The sequence below is a fragment of the Pelecanus crispus genome, chromosome 3 (genome assembly GCF_030463565.1).
Source record: "Pelecanus crispus isolate bPelCri1 chromosome 3, bPelCri1.pri, whole genome shotgun sequence".
NCBI lineage: Eukaryota > Metazoa > Chordata > Aves > Pelecaniformes > Pelecanidae > Pelecanus > Pelecanus crispus.
Genome location: NC_134645.1, coordinates 64,160,050 through 64,177,729, shown reverse-complemented (window position 1 = coordinate 64,177,729; position 17,680 = coordinate 64,160,050). Strand labels below are relative to the sequence as shown.

General features: G+C 40.8%; 1 protein-coding gene across 3 annotated transcripts in view; it reads left to right on the top strand.

The window, feature by feature from the left end:
• The window catches only part of AIG1 (androgen induced 1), a 125,336-nt gene that overhangs the window by 26,970 nt on the left and 80,686 nt on the right, over positions 1-17,680 (top strand). For 2 of the 3 annotated variants that reach the window (XM_075707207.1, XM_075707206.1), the window contains exon 2: positions 10,682-10,837. The exons of the other annotated variant lie outside the window; for it this stretch is intronic. In XM_075707207.1, coding sequence (XP_075563322.1) covers positions 10,682-10,837 — 156 coding nt within the window. The remainder of the gene's footprint in view (positions 1-10,681; positions 10,838-17,680) is intronic. 3 annotated transcript variants of the gene reach the window in all.

Here is a 17,680-nt window from a genome sequence, read left to right as displayed (position 1 = left end):
CTGTGGGGATGCTGGGAAGACAAGTGTGCACCACGCTGAAATTGCAGCTCATTGAACTTATTCATACAGAGCAGAACAAATGATGGAAAAATTAAAAAGATTATTCAGTGCTAGTGTTGCTCAAAATCAATGTTTGCTGTTACGAGCTAAGGTGTAAGAACAGTGAAGGTGGGAATGGTATAATGGGCAAACTCTCCAAAGCTATTAATATTTGAGACATTGGTAATGTTAGTTGGTTGGCACAAGTAGATCAGCTAGTCAGAATTAGAGTATCTAACCACTGGAAAACTTTGAAAGACACAGTAAAGCAAAAAAAAAAAAAAGGGTCTTTTAAATCTAATATGAGCTGCATAAGAGGAAAAGTATTTGGATTTATGCTAACAGTAGTATGGCTGTGTTTGGAGGGAACGAAAATGTCCATGCTGTTTCTGTGAGTAAGCAGTGGAAGTGGCTGTTGCTGTAAGAGCGCGGGCAGCGGGGTGGAAAACAGCCTGATCTAATGCCTAGAGAACTGCCTAGGGATCAGGGCACATGAGTTCATCCCCTGGGTCCGCTGCTGACTTGCTGCCTGACCTTGGCCAGCTCACTTCTCCCTGCCTCGCTTTCACCAACAGACAGTCAGGAAACAAATCCTTAATTTCCTTTGAGATTTATTTATGAGAAAGACAATGAAAGCAGGCAAGTGTTTTCATCTGGGGTTGAAATGCCACACACCTAGTGAACGCTCACCCTCCCTTGTATTATTTAATTAAAATGCAGTTAGCGTATATCAGGGTTTTTCCCATGTTTTCTTTAGAGATGTAAGATAATGAGAATTTATTTTTTTTTCTCCTGAAATACAACTGTTTATATCACACAGTGCCTTGCTTGAAATCTTACGTAAAGAATAGTCTTGTTTATGAGGACAGTACAACATGTTAGATCACCTTTCCTTGAACCACGTGCTTTATAATTAATATACAAAATTATATCCTCTCTTTTTTTCAGGTGGAACTTGAATAGCAGCATCCTTTGCTGCAGTCTAATTACAGAACATCCTTATTTTAGTAATAACTTTATTTATGAATATACTTTACCTACCCCTCATAAATGATCCTTCAGCTGCCGCAGCAGTGAGCTAAGGAAGAAAAGTTGCTTTAAGCAAAAGCTGAAGTTGACCCTGATTGGAGACTTGAGCTATTTTTCACAGTGTGGGTTTGCAACTGACTGGGTTTGTGTGGTGGTGGTGAGTTGGATGGGTGAAGAGGCGGGATAAAGCTCTCAACGTTTTCTTCCCTTACCTTCCCTGGAGAGAGGGAGAGTTGCCCGAGTGAGACAATATCACTTAATAGCCTGCCTTGCTGGACTGGTGTGAGGAGTCAATTCATTACTGCTTTCACAGTGCTCAGGAAACAGATTAAGCAGATTAAACCCTTTTGTTTCCTACAGCCATGGTAGGGCAGCACCAAGGCTGCTGCGTCTCAGGACATTGGAGTGCCTTTCTCATTTGCATTTCCAACTCTGTCACCAAGTTGCTGAGATACATCAGTCATGGCCTTTTCTAAATTCAGCAATTTAGAAGGCAGCTGTTAACTTATTCATTAAAAATGGAAGAAATAAAAAGCAAAACCAGTCACACTAACTTTGAAAAACTTCTGCGTAGTTTTGTTTTCAAATTTGATCTGCCAAAATTGCTTCCCTCTAGTGGTTTTCAAACTGTATTTCTAAATGTGAAAAAGTTGGTGCAATGCAGAAGTTTCTGAAGTTTGAAGACAGTCATTTCTTTGAGAAAGTTCTGTACTTAATAAAATGTATTTTCTTTTTGGGGTAATTATCTTACAAAATGCTAGGGACTTTCCAGCCATCGGAAACCCAATCCTAAAGCTCAGTTTAGCACAGACAGCTGCAGAACAAGTCTTAGCTTCTTAGCTAGCTATCCCAAACATTGCCTAGAGAGCTGCCATTCCTGCCTGGTTGAGTGCAAGGCTGCTGCTGCAGAGAGCGTACCAGTCATGATGAAATGTGTAAAATTAGCATTTAAGCCAAAATAATGACATAACCTTCGGTGCAGTGTATAATCCTAATAAGATTAAGCTTTAGCAAAGAAAAACATAAAAGATATAACCTAATAAAATCATAATCTATTCTAAATAAACTGTATTATACATGTTTGCTGAATGGATTATATAAGTTTAATGAAATTACACTGTCATGAGCAGGATACAATAAGTAGTAATGGCAGCTTTTCTATACACAATGCAAGAGAGTAAGGAAGAAAACAGGGATTATTGGAAAATTAGTTTAGTCAAAACAATTTAAAATCAAAAAGATAAAGATAAAAATAGAATAATAATTTCTTAAATACTGCAACAATGAGCTTAGTGCTTCTTTGAGGGTATTAGCTGAGATCGAAGTAAGATACCCAGACATCTATAACTCAAAAGTGTCCAGAAAATACCTGTAGTTTTTAGAGGAAGAAGGAAGACTGAATTGACATGGTGTTAGAGAGGAATGACACAGCTAAAAGGAATGAAAAAGATTTGAGAAAATTTAATACTTTCTCAGCATCTGGTCAAATTTTTGTTCATATTGCTTTAGTATATTCTGTATTTGTCCATTCCATCTCTTCATCTGATACATGGTAGTGGATTCCACGCTGTTAGCGCTTGTGGGCCAGATGGCATACACTCTGTCACGCTGAGATCATGTTGGAAATGTCATCTATGCAACACAGCTGAGATATAGTAGCACTTTAAAATTAATTTCTCAATTGTTGTCCACTATGGCAATTTTTTTGTTGGGGGTATTTTACCCATGTAAAAAGAATAACTAACTATGCTTTTTTTGCCTTTAAAAATTAAAGCTTTTCCAGATGTTTTTGATAGTTTATTAAATTTCAGCTTAGCTTGTTGTAGTAAGTAATAATATATTTGTCCTTACAGAAGTACTAAAAATAAATATTAAGAAAACTGCTTTTAAAACAATGTTAGCACAGCCACATTACCTCTCCAAGAACTGTGCTGCGTATGCTTGAAAACCATTATGAGACATTCAAGACTCCTGTTAAGACACCATGGTCTGAAACTCAACGTCTCCAGTAAGTGTAATACAGTAAGGGTCTTTCCTGGGTTAAGTGGAGGGACAATGGAGAGAGAAAGGAAGAGGTGCAAGCAGTACAGTTATATTATTTATCAGATTTTTTTTATTTTATGTGCTGAAAATTGTGAGTTGTAATAGATGCTGAAAGGTAGTGCTATAAAAATTATATTTTAGGGGCCCGCATCTGTTTTGGTTTTCTGATTTCTTACTTAAGTTGCTTAGTTGCACAAAAAGTTGCTTTTTTGTCTGTCCAGATAAAAACACATCTTGTGTTCCAACAGGCAGTATTTTAAAATGCATCTCTCCTCTCAGAAACACAAGGTCTCATTAGCTTACACAGCTTTGTCCCCTTCCCACAGGTCTGTAGGTAGGTGCTTAAGCACTTGGACTTCAACAATGTAGTACCTGTAAAAACTAGACCCAGGAGTCAAACAAGTTTCTTTTCCATGCATAATAATTCCATGGTAGACTTTCTTTTGTGTCTCTATAAAATCTCATTGGTTTAAAACCCCACCCTTGGTTACATTTGGACGATACTGGTGGGCTTCAAAGAAAAAGATTATAGGAGGTTATGTAGAAAGTTAAGGATGATATTGAAAGGAGTCCCTGAAATTCTGTCATATAGTGAGGGATTAGGCACGTTTTATAAGCTGATTCGTGTCATATGACTAAATCATGAAAATGAAGTTAAATTCCCTCGTAAGGACTAGTCTTCATGTGCGACAGCCTGGTTAGAGGAGCCTTCCCCCCATTGAAGGCTGTAAAGGGAGGCGTGAATCATTGTTTCGGATGAGGGCAGTGCTAGATACTTATAAGGCTATGTTCATCTATGCACTTAACGAATTTCTGATGGCTCTTCTGATAGAAATAAGTGTCATGTTTTACTAGTGGAGTTTAAGTTCTAATTTGTGTAAGTGAAAGAGAAAGGAGGAGTAGGAGAAATATATATTTCAAGATTCCTAACCAACAAACAACTCAAAGTAAAATAGATGGCATTTGCATTAAGTATTCCTTTGGTTCTGTTTTCATTCCCTTGTCCCTTACTTTTCTCCTGTATGTTGTGTATTTGCTTTCTCAGGGTGCTGGCTTTTGATGGGCAGGGGCTGTGGTCGTTTTCTGTGTTGAAGTGGCCTATGATGTTGTTGAAACGTGCTTCAACAAACAAAACAAACTAAAACAGCCATGGCACTGCAGCCAGTGTGGAAGAAAATGCGATATGAGGTCTGACTGCATGCCCCAACTTAACGTCAGTCAAAGAATCTCCTGGGGTGGTGATGCTCTTTTACCTCGGGCCTTTGAAGTACTATTCCTTGCACGGAAGTAATGATTCTGAGTAGCAGTACTTTTTCAGTGTGTTGCACTTCAACTTTTATTAATTGTAGATTTAGTGATTCGACATATTACACTGGCTTGTATTTTAGTACTTAAAATGATGTGCTTCTTGCTTTTATTTCTTTATGTCTCTCATTCGTCTGTATACACAAAGATTTGCCTTTTCTTTATTTGAAGTCAGTAGCTTCTCTGATAGAAAGATTTAGTGCTTGATTATGTGTTGTCCAGCTTCTGCTCTTGCTATTATAACTAACAAAGATAGAGCAAGGGGAGGAGAAGCGACAAGAATAAAAGCAATATGCCTGTGCATACAAGGTGATGGACAGGAAGAATCGGTAGCTTCATGCAGTCAAGAGCAGTAACAGATTTAATAAACAGCTACAGTCCATGGCTTCGTTCTGTAAACACCGTGCATTTTCTATCAGAAATACCTTGCTATTCTCAACTTAACCTCTACTTGCTCTGTATATTTCAACTGTAGATAACTGAGCTGTTGTTACAAGATGCAGGCTGTCCACACGTGCCTGCGTACAGCCCGATACACTACAACCCAGACCAAGCATGGTCCCAAAACAGAGTCCAATCAGTTGTGTTTACAGCAGGCAAAGAGATAAAAATATGACAAATTAGTTCAGAGTTTCTTAAAATACAGTCATCTTAATTGCTGAAGCATAGTACATTTCTACGTCAAATAATAATGTTTAGAGGCTGGAGGAATGAAAGCTAAAGTGACACAAGATGACAAGGAGTAGTTACAGATACTCAGAGGTTATAAGTCATATTCCTGTTGTTTGAAAATGAAAATCAGACCATGTTCTGTATATGGCAGATTGTAAAATCTGAAATACATAAGAAGTGACAACTTTCAGCAATTTGATTTTGCATGGTGGTAGAGCTGCACTTTCATCGTCCTCTGGAAAGCCCCGGGTTGTCTTAAGCGTGAGTGTTGCTTTGCTGAGCCAGGTTATGCCCACCCCGCACCCGTGGGCTGGTGGCCCGTCCCCAGGGAGGTGCCCAGTGCCTGGCACTGGGGCTGCCCCAGAGCCCCGGGCTCCCCTGCTCCTGGCTGGGGCTGGGATGGGCCCTGGCTGCCCCCCCCTGCCACTCCCAGCCCCGAGGGATGAGCCAGGCCTCCCTGACACCCTCGTGTGAATTAGTCTTCCTATAATATGGGTTATATTTGCAGACTCTTAAGTCTCTCTTAAATGCAGTCATACCTTTAAACAGTGCAAGCTTACCTGGCAAGTGAGGTACAGGTACCTAATACAGCCGTGCGTGCACACACACACGCGTGCGCGTGCATTTCATGTGCAAACATGGCATTTGGGAATGTGTAAAAGTTACTTAATTTTCTGTGCTCTTTTGTTGTTTCTTGCCGATTTTGTGAGTGTTACTCCCATGTTTTATTCTGGCAGTGCTGTCTACTTGCCAGCCTACTCAGATGCCTTATTTCAGAGAGGGGTACATGAAATAATTTGTAAGTGGTGTTAAGCTCGAAAATGATAACTTGAGGACAGCGAGTTCTCCATTTTCAAAGGTAGATAGAGGAAAAAATACCCACGAATAATAGTAGTGCTTGCACAGACTTTTCCAGTTCTTCTGCCCTGAGCTCTAAGTAATGCTTCTGATTACGAGAGTGAGCTTGAAAGAGGATGAGTCCACAGGCAATGAAATCCTAGATTTAATGGGAGTTTTCTGCCTTGGTAAAAGTAGTGACAGAATTTCCATTGACCTCAGTTGTGCAGAGATTTGTCTGCACTGTGGAGCCCCACGGCATGGGGGAGAAGGGAGTCTCCATGCCCTGAAGAAGGGTTTATGAGGAAATGTATTTTCTGTCTGACTTTAAGAAGTCAAATTAGGGGGAGTACAAGGAGGTCATTAACTGCTATCCTGCAGTGAGCACCTTGTGGAAAAACTGTCCTACTGAAGCAAGTCTTTATTTTCTTGTAGGAGATAGACATGTACAATTAATTTACTTTATTCTAATCGTTCATAAGGAACAATCTTTTCTGATACATGATCTGAATAGATCTCACTGTTTGAGAAGGTTTCTGGGCTGCTTGGTTTCATCTTCTGTTCATAGCTGTTTTCTCCTGCAGCAGCTTCACAAGTTGTTGTGGTTTAACCCCAGCTGACAAATAGGCACCACACAGCTGCGTGCAGGATGGGGGAGAGAATCAGAAGAGTAAAAGTGAGAAAACTCATGGGTTGAGATAAAGACAGTTTAATAAACAAAATATAGTAATAACAACAATAAAAAGGAAAATAACAGAAATAAAACACAAGAAAGACTAAGTGATACAAATGAAAACAGTTGCTCACCACCAACTGACCGATGCCCAGCCAGTCCCCGAGCAGCGGCCCCCCAGCCAACCTTGCCCCTAGTTTACTGCTGAGCATGACATCCTGTGGTACAGGATATCCCTTTGGTCACTTGGGGTCAGCTGTCCCAGCTGTGTCCCCTCCCAGCTTCTTGTGCACCCCCAGCCTACTCACTGGTGGGGTGGGGTGAGAAGCAGAAAAGGCCTTGGCTCTGTGTAAGCGTTGCTCAGCACTAACTAAAACATCCCTGTATTATCAACACTGTTTCCAGCACAAATCCAAAACGTAGCCCCATACTAGCTACTACAAATAAAATTAACTCTCTCCCAGCCAAAACGATCACACAAGTATTTTCTCTGCTCAGAGTTTTGTATTACTAAAATACCTGTAGATGGCCATTTCCATTACTTGTCATTACATTATCACAGCTTCAGTGTACTGTAGTATCAACTATAGTAGCAGTGGCCCTTCTAGGCTTCAATGGAGAAAATGGGGTCAGCAGTAAGTTAGTATTTTATACCTGGTTTAATGATTTTCTTGTTTTTGCATACTCACAAGTTTCTGCCTCTGTCACTGTTAGATGGTATAAGGAAGGTATGGCTGTTTTCTGTCAAATTTGTATTTGTCATTTTCTAAATCACTGTTTTCCTTCAAACTCTAATTAGAGGCAAAATTGGAAGATATTTCCTCTGAAGCGCTGTTACTGCTTACATTTCCAAGGGGGAAAAAAAAAAGTCAACTGTTTGTGTAACAACTTGGGGATGTTTCAGGTATAGATTAACCACCTGCAGATTTTCAAAAGGAGGTCCTTGCTTTGAAAATGTGATCCAAAATCTGAGGTAACACCAGGGCACTTCGGAGAATATTGTTTAGAGGGAGTTTCTACTCCCTTGCTGTGAACTTTTCACGTCTGTTAGGCAGCATTCACACCGAGGAGCATGGACTTTAAAAACTCATTTCATACCATAAACCACCAGTAGCTGCGTGCCATGCTTTTCCTATGCCAGACCCACAAAGGACGTAAATCATTACTGACTCTGGCTGTTCAGTTCATGCTGCTGAGGCTCACGCAGCTCTGGAGGTCCGCAGTCTAATGCTAAATGTTGATAGGTGTCAGAAGAGTTTTCTTGCACATTCTAGAAAGGAAAGGAAGTATTACGGCAAATGTACATACATTATTTGTATGAATAAGCTGGAACTGTTCCTCCCTGAACACTATAAGATTTTTTCATTGGCTCTGAATGTTCTCAATAAATATGTAATTTTCTCTTTCCTATATGGATTTCTATTTGTTAATCTTTTTGTAGAATAGTTTAGTTCATACCTACTCTCTGAAATCTTTGGGTACTTTCTTTCCCTTTAGGAGTTTTCAGTTATTCCCGATGATATCGTTATATTTTCCCTTGAAGTGGTGCGTTCATAACAGGATAATGGGGAGAGAAGCTGTTCGGTTTGTGATTGATTAGTAGATGTACAATCTCAATTCCCTTGGAAAGTGGGCGTGTGATTGTTTGGGTCTGTGTTTCTTTGGAGAGAGACCATTTCAGGGAATCATAGTTAGAGCTGCAAACAATCCATTAGTCACTCATCCAAGCCCTGCCAGCGCAATACTGTTCCCTGCAGTGCATTATTGAGTGTTTTGTCCAATATCAGTTTGAGTGACTCAAGCCACGAGGCTTCCACCACTTCCTCTGAGAAACTATTTCATGGTCTGACAGAGCTCACTGTTAGGAAATATTTCCTGGTACTCAGCCTAACCTCTTTAACACCCAGATTGATCTCATTACTGTTAGGTATACTTTTTTTTCCAATCCTGTCTTAAATCTTTTCCCTTCTTTGGCATTCACACTTGTGAGCGAAAGTACATGGTATCGTATCTCCTCTTAAGTCAAGCAAATGCATAATTAGTTCTTCTAATAATTCTTCCCTTCTCTCCAAATAGGCCATCTGTTTGGTGCAAAACAGATCTAAGTATGGGAAGATTTTTTCCTAAGTGCTTGTTTCAAACAAATAATATGAAAAACTGCATTAGGACTTCATGTAATTATGTAGCTCCAAGGAGCCCCAACTTTTATATAAATAGTTTTTCAGAAACTATGTAGAAAATGGTAACTTTTCCAGGCAGTCATTTGAAGTAGTAATACCTTTTTCTAGCACAACATACAGCTCTAGCACTAGTAGTCCATCACATTTCATGGCTTCAGGGAGTGTTTTGTAATTTTGCTTCATCTGTTTATCAAGCAAATTATATGTAGCTACAGCCTGGAGAGGGGAGAGCAATGGCAGCAGAATTGCAAGCAGATCCAGGGGCCATTTAAATGTCTGTCATTCACAGCTTTAGAGCCAGAATTTACAAGTATTTGGGTCATATAAGGATTGTTGAGGAAGGGAATGTACTTTAATCCATCCAACCATTACACATCTCTGGATTTCTTTCTAGTAGGCAACATCTGTTTGGTATTTCCTTCCTTCCTTCCTTCCTTCCTTCCTTCCTTCCTTCCTTCCTTCCTTCCTTCCTTCCTTCCTTCCTTCCTTCCTTCCTTCCTTCCTTCCTTCCTTCCTTCCTTCCTTCCTTCCTTCCTTCCTTCCCTCCTTCCTTCCTTCCTTCCCTCCTTCCTTCCCTCCTTCCTTCCTTCCTTCCTCTCCCCCCCACCCCCCGTCTTCCCTTCCTTCCCTCCCACCCCCTGTCATATTCCAGATCAGTGTCCCCTAGCCTAAGGTGGCTTCTTACATTACTTATTATAGTCTAAATTCTGCAGAGATGTATGCACATAATAAATTGTATTTTGCAAAATGTGGGTATGTGCTATTCTTATTTCTTATAGATGGTCTGCTGCTTAGTCAGTGACTCCTAGTTGGAGGAACACGTAGATTTACAAATAAGACTTCTAAACTAGTACTTCATGCTTGCTTTGAAAAACATGTAGTATGTATTTTAAGCATATGTTTATGTTTTTTGATGAATCACTATGCAATTTGGGAGCCAAGCCTGTGTTTTGTTCATTTTTTACCTGAGATTACCTGATGCGTGTGGGTTTGTGACCCGGGCTTGTAGCTCGGGGAGTAAACAAGCTGCGTGCACTTCCTCTGAACTGTACTAGAAAGGATGCGCGGGTCCTCAGGCAAGAGCATTCCTCAGCTAACTTATTACAATTTTACTAAGCTAATTAAGGAAGAAAAATGCAGTGATCAAACTAAGATCAAGTCAAGTTTGAACCAAATCAGTGGGTTCAGGTGATTAAACTACCAATTTATTATAACAGATAATCTTACAATACTACACACAAATACGTAAATGCAAAAAAGGAAAAGGCAGGTAAATGACAGTCCACCATCATGAAGAGAAAGCATGAATAACTCCTGCAGCTTGTTTGTTCTGTTGCTCGCTACCTGAGATGAAGTAGCCCGGAGCCCGGGACGTGTGCTGCATCTCTCAGGAGGTCTCAGGCACTTTATTTGCCTCTGGCTGGAGTGTCTGGGGCAGGCAGGGTCTCCCAGGGAGACCTCCAGGCACAAGGGAAAGAATTGTGCATCTTTTTTCTTTCCTTTCGTTTTACAGGGACCGTTCCTCACTTTTTCCTCCTCAGAGGCAAATGCTGTGGCTTTGCGGCCAAGTTGTATGGGTTGTATGGAGTGAAGCAGGAAGGGGTGGCTGCAGTTCAGTCCCTGGCGGGTGGCACATGTCTGAGGTGAGGGTGGGAAGTCCCACCTCTGGAACTCGCATCGATTCTCCCCATACATGAGGAGCACGGTGCGTGCAGGGCTTTCAGTCTAGAAGCACAAGTGGCTTTTATGTGAACAAATTCTACCCATCTTTAAGGGACTGATGTTTTCCCACTCCCCATGTCAATTCTGTGGCAATATTCCTCACGTGCGCCTGTGTCCAGCTTGCTCTCTGCCAAAGGTCTGGTCTTCTCTGTGCTCAAGAGTGTGTTGCCCTTCCGTGCAGGTTATCCAGGCTGTCTTCTTCGGGATCTGCGTGTTGACCGACCTGTCCAGTCTTCTCACTAAAGGAAATGACAGTCAGGAGCAAGAGAGGCAGCTGAAAAAACTCATTTCCCTCCGTGACTGGATGATGGCTGTTCTAGCTTTCCCTGTTGGAGTGGTAAGTACAGTGTTAATCTGTGCATGTCCTTACAAACTGGGTGAGCGGTGTTATTCACTGATTGTTTTCTGTCTGAAAAGCTTTCCCACCTCTACGCAAAAGGTTATGCAGAAAGGGAAAAATGGTAGATTATTTTACTACTCTCTTGTTTTTCACAGGTGTAAGGGAGCACTGGTGTTGCTGAAATTATTTTTGGTTCATTTAAAAGAATGTACTTTACAATAGGAACTTGATTGTACAAGTCATTTCAAATATGAATGGTACCAGCAGCGTCTTGAGAGTCAGTTTGGGCTTTTTCTGCACCGAGTGTCATCATCAGGAGTAGTGAAAGTACTGACTGTGGCACGTTTCACACCATAACAACCTGACTGGAGTTTGGGCTGCAAGCCATTTTGTCATGGGCAAGAAGGGAAGTGCAAGTCCCCTTGTTAGTCCCATGGGGGATTCAGAGCTGACAGAATAAATGGGGTAGGAAAAAAAGGGGTTTGTCTGTAATGTAAAAAAGCACACAGAAGGTATGGAAAAATATGGTTTTACATGTCTTTTTCAAAAGAAAACTATTCTTTGGATCAGGTCCTGCTCCACTGCGACATTGCACATTGCTTTCAATGGCAAAAGGTGCTTTGTGTCTTTATGTGTCTCATACTACACACTGAAAGCAGCTGAAAATCCAGAATTTCATGGGGTTTTACATGGAAGTGTGATCTGTGTCAGTGTAGTTCTAAGTTTAGGTTAGATTAAAAAAGAAGTGTGAACCTTTCATTGAAGTATTGCTTTTATTGTAATTCAGGATCAACCTTTAATTCTAATTTTTTAATTTCAGTGTACAGCAGTTCAAAATAAATTCACTAGAAGCAATTTTTTTTTCATGGTAGGACTACTAGAAGACTATACGAGGTCTCTAAAGTTGTACTGTTTCACAAAAGCTGATCACTTACTGTCAGTTAACAGCAGTTCACACAACTTATCAACCTATCATTTATAATGCAATATATTCAGAGATGCTTCATTAAAAAGTGATTTCACCATTTACATGGGATTTCACAATACATGAAGAAATACAGAATGCTTTTGCAAAGTTAGAAAATGCAAAGCATATGTGAAACACTGTGCAGGTATTTCTTCCATGAAAACCCAGCTGGTAGCCTTCCCTGACTATACTTGCTGGCCTGCCTCTTGGGAGCTGCCACAATTCCTGTTGGAGTAACAGACTGCAGTTCTCCAGCCATGGTAGAAGAAACTGGATCAACTAGTACAGGTTTTAAAAAATCTGTGCATAAACAGGCTTGCAAATATGTATTTCATGGGTGCAGAGATTTTTATGTTGCATTTGTATTTTAAGGGAGACTGGGAATTAGAAGTAGTTGTGATTGTGATTGGCAACAGATGCTTTTCCTACTGTGTTGATAGTAGAAGTGAAGAAGGAGAACAACATCACATTATTTGTCTTTATTTAAGGATTTTAAGTGCCTTTTTCAATCTAGAAGTGTAAGCCTTTACATGCATCAGAGCACACCCTCTTTGGCCCTCTCATGCCACTCAGGATTCAGGGATTCTCTCCTGCGGCTGTTTCGGCACCTTACTGTTGTCTGTGTGCTCCTCCACCTCTGCAGTGTTACTCACCTTGAAACTTTTCAAGATCTTGAATTTCAGCTTCACTTTGTCTTGGTAATTCTGCGCCTTTCTTTCAGACATTGTTTCTCTTGCCACCAGTAAGTGGGGAATCCCAGCTAGCCCTTGTCTGTACTAGAAGTACTGTTGCAACGTTTACAAGTTAGCAGTTCCCAAGAGCCATGTTGCATACCTGGAGCTAGCTACTTTCCCAAGGGCTTCATGCAGAAGCAACTTCTGTCTTAAACAAAACAAAACAAAAAAATATCCAGAAAATAGCAAGAAATGGCCATGCTCATTGGGCAGATGCTCTTCATTTCCAAAGGTGACCTTTCAGTGGTGAGGGGGAGCAGTTGATTAGCACGTATTATTTCACTTTCCTTCTTACAAAGAAAGCCTAAAAAGGTTGTTTGCATTGTTGTTTCTTCTCCTGGCTACCGGGAGACAAGCAGCAGCACTTCATAACTTAACACTGGTCTCAGCTCCTTCCTGAAACCTGATCCTCTCCAGCAGTGCCCACCACGCTGCAGCCACCCCTTGCCAAAGCCTTGGCCAGTGCCTGAGGGACTGCCAGCCACTGGGGGCTCTTCTTCAGTGGGATTACGGGTAGGAAGAGTTCAGGGCCCAAAAGTAGCAAACGTCTAATCCTGGCTTTGTTCTCTAAAGAGCTATTTACATGTAAGAAAACACCCAGTGAAATTTTGGTATGCCGGAGGTGCTTGTTAGAAGGAAGTTATTAAACACCAGAGTGTCTGCAGAAAAAAAGTTAAAGTTCCCTCATTTCCCATATTCTCTCAACAGCTTCCTCACTAAAAAAAAAAAAAAAAAAAAAGAACAAAAGAAGTTCAAATGCAGATTTTCTTTCTTTGAGACTCACCCACCTAGCTCTCCATGGAGCTTCCCAGTGGTTTCCAGTAGCCGCACAAGGGAACCTTCACACATAAAATTGGACGGATGTGAATAAAATCCTTGTTGGGTTTCTAATGTAACAGCAGTGGTCATGCTTAAGTACTTGTCAGTTACCTTGACATCTAAATTATTTTTATTGCTCAGTGTTTTATACAGGGCATGTTTAGGGAATAATGCAAATACTAGGGGAACATTTTAAAGCCCACTAACTGTAGTTTTTCAAGAGCAATTCAACACATTTTTTTCTGTATTTCCTGCTTACTGAAGCCCTTGAGATGACTTGTTCTGAAAAACAGATGAGAAAAGGGGTTTCCACTCCCAAGTCAAACAATGATGTGTGAAAAACAAATGTAACAAAATAAAGTATTTAATTTTTAGTACTTCCTAAAAAAGTATTACATGTAAACCACCTGGGAAGTCTGACCACCAACCTCCTCCCACCTTCCAAAGGAGGGGAAAGAACCAGCCCAAGGGCAAACAATCTCCTTGGGTGGCTTTGCAACAAATCAAATCTTGCAAAATCTTTGCAGCAAATCACATCTCTCTAGTGTTGTGTTATGCATTGTGTGTCTTTGGGGGCTCAGATAAAACTGAATTGCTAACCTACCATTTTGTTTAGGAGCATCAAGAAATAAACATGAACCTCTTTGAAGGACATACTGACTACTGTTTACCTATTGTTGCTCTTTTTGATACCACTCTTTAAGAGAGTGAAGTCAGAAATCAACAGAACAATGTTCTGTGCAGTAAAGCCTTATTCCACAAAAAGTCTGTGGGCAACACTTCCTAGCCCTTTTTGAGTTTATTATCAGCCTGGGGTACCATTCAAATGCCAAAGAGATCAGGAAGCATCCACTGAAGAAAAATGTTTGCATAGATATTTTAGAAGTTCATTACCAGTTCTCATCTATACTGGCAGCACTTACCCCCCACGCGCACTTATCAGGGTAAAGGAGACTTATATTGGGAATAATTTACACTGCTAGAGAAGTGTGAGACCATGCTTAAAAGTCAGAGACTACACCAGTGGTTTAGACTATCCCTACTTTTTTCTGCTTGTTTGACACAGATCATGAAGTTGCCGAGTTTCTGTGGTTAATTAGTGTTTTGTGTAAACTGTATATGGTTTTATCAATATGTTTCTTGTAATTTGTACCAAACAAGAGGAAGAAGAGATAAAACAGGCATTTCTAGTTGTTTAAGACTGTGTTTAATAGAGATAGGAAGAAGAAAGAAAACTGATATTGTTACATATTAGAAGAAAGATTGCTGCCTAGAAAATCACAAACTCTACTGTTGGTATTTTATATCATGTAGCTTCAATAGCTCCGTTTGGGTCTGAGTCTACACTGGCTAGAATGATCTCATATGCTTTATATTATACTTTTATGTTTTTAAAAACCTATGATATGAAAGACAGAAAGCCAGGCATGCTTTCTTATCTCTTGTTTCTCTGTACTGGTACAGTCCAAAGGAAAGCTGATCACCCTTCTGTAGCTCATCAATAATGCTGATCTGGGATCTCACCCCAAGAAAAGATGTGTAGGCATTTGCTGCAGTCTCCTACTTATCTCATTATTTGATCAGACTACAAAATACTTTCATTTCCATAACTGACTCAACCATGCCAAAATCTCTCTATTCTAGATTTTGCCCTCATCTGTGGTGACGTGCTGGCTGGTGATGGGAACATGAGCGAGCAATGGTGCAGTTGCCTCCTGAACTCTGTTCTCTGAGGGGAGTCTTCCCTGATTTTCAGTTTCCACTCCTTGTGATTTCCTTCATTGGCCCTTTTCAAATTCATTTGGTGAGATGCTGTGCTAGCACTAGATCCCACCTAAAGCCAGTACCATGCCAATTTGTGCTTACTGTGGTCTGCCTTTAATAACACTTTGCTTCTATGTGTAATGCCTTTAACCCTCAAAGAGGCTCACAAACAATATATTTATACTTGCAGTTAACTGCAAATGTCTTGGGAGACAGCCAGAAAGCTTACCTTTAACTGTACTCAGAAGAAATTTTGTCAAGGTCCAAGGGTTGGGTTTTTTTTCCTTTGTCCTGCCATCCAGGAAATGAGTGAACTGAACTGCACAGCCCAGCCAAAAACAAAAACACGTAGTGCAGGAAAATAAAGTTCCACTGGGTTCGTTCTTCGTTTGCATAACATTTCTTGGTTGGGCTCATGTAAACCAGCAAATTATGCAATTCTTTTCACTGGCTTTCCTCTCTTAGTTTCTCTTTGCTTCCATTTGTGGTGTTTTGATAAAACCACTTGTTTTCCCTTTTGAATCGCCGGCTGTTTCCCAACTTGTCCCTTCAAAGTTTTCCTGGCAGTGCCGCATGCTCTGAATGTCCTCTGAAGCTTCAAAGATGGAGGACAAAACCTCAAGGAATATCTCCTTAAGTGGGAAAACAGCATTTAGTTTTCAGCCTTATCTTTTTCCTGCTGCTGTGTATTTGTTTAGCAATACTTTAGATGCCTGCGACAAGTGAGCTACTCCATATTTTCAATTTCCAAGGTCTGCTTGCAAATTTGAGGTTCCCTTTGGTTTGTAATGACCCTAGATAGGATAAGTAGCAAATGAGGGACTCTTCTGTTCTTTTATATGTTGCTTAACCTTACGTTTAACCAAGTAATCGCTGTCTTCGAAAAGTTGGCAATCTTAGGAGGCTCCTGTGCAAAGAAGTGTAAAAGCAATTGCTGGTGCCTGTTATCTTCCTTGAATTCCAGGCCTCATGTTTGTCTAAAGAGGAAGTGGAAAGGTGACATTTGTGCCATTTTGCCTCAGGAACAAAAGAAAATAACAGTATTGGCCTCCCTGAAAGATGTCTGCTGCATATGAGCAGCCTGTTCAGCCTGGCATGTGAGGGTAGTACCATGACTGTCTCCACAACAGTGATGAATTGTGCCACAAGGAGGGTGGCATGAGCGTAAGGAGCCGCAGTTCTGATTGAGCCTTACAGAGGCAGTGTAAAGAAGCAGCTCAGTTGTATCATGGTCTGGCACTGCATGACCATGTGTGTGATCTTGGCAAAGCCCAGCCCAAATAAAAGTCTACCAGTACCAAAGTATAAGGATAGCAGAGGTGATTTAAAAGTACCAGACCAACAGTTGCTCATTAATCAAAGTAAACAAATTTAGAAGCAGCCAAGTGTCGTGGTTTAGCCCCAGCCAGCAACTAAGCACCACGCAGCCGCTTGCTCACTCCCCCTGCCCCGATGGGATGGGGGAGAGAATCGGAGGAGTAAGAGTGAGAAACACTCCTGGGCTGAGATAAGAACAGTTTAATAATTGAAATAAAGTAAAATAGTAATGATAATAGTAACAATAAAATAATAATAATAATAATAATAATATACAAAGCAAGTGATGCACAATGCAGTTGCTCACCACCCGCTGACCGATACCCAGACAGTTCCCGAGCAGCGATCGCTGCTCCCCGGCCAACCCCCCCCAGTTTCTATACTGAGCATGACATCATATGGTATGGAATAGCCCTTTGGTCAGTTTGGGTCAACTATTCTGGCTGTGCCCCCTCCCAGTTTCTTGTGTACCTGGCAGAGCATGGGAAGCTGACAAGTCCTTGACTAGCATAAGCAGTACTTAGCAACAACTAAAACATCAGTGTGTTATCAACATTCTTTTCCTACTAAATGCAAAACACAGCACTGTGCCTGCTACTAGGAAGAAAATTAACTCTATCCCAGCTGAAACCAGGACACCAAGGTAGCTAAGTAGCGAGTCCTCGTTACAGTTCTTTTTATTCAAATAGTTCATTTTTATCGTTCATTTTTATAGTTCATTTTAGTTCATAGCACAACAGTTCATTTTTATAGTTCATTTTATCCAAATGAACTAATTGTAAGGAAAGGTAAGGTGAACAATTCAGACACTGGAAGGGATCTTCCCCAGGGCATTGCGTTAGTCTCATGTCAGGTCGTCCTCCGGGATAGGTTAGTTCTGTAACACCTTGGGTTTTGCGTACTTCCTTTACCTTATGTCTGCCTTGTGATAGTGCTTTGCTAAGCAGCATTTGCCGTCTGTAGCTCCAGATGGTTGCAACCAGCTAGGCTGATCCTGTTCCATCCATTGGCTGACTTTGGTTAAGGGACAGATGGCACATCCCCTCTTTTCTTATCTTTACCTCCTTGGCAAAGTCTATTGCTTTATTGTGCCCTGCACAAAAATCACAGGTCAAAACATGCCAGCTTTGTTGTGTTCAGTGTAATAAGGTTCAACCTAATCCTGGGTGATTTTTCTTGCTGTAAGACTTCCTTGGAAAAAAGCATTATCAGTCTTGGTCTTCATGCGCCTGAGAGTAT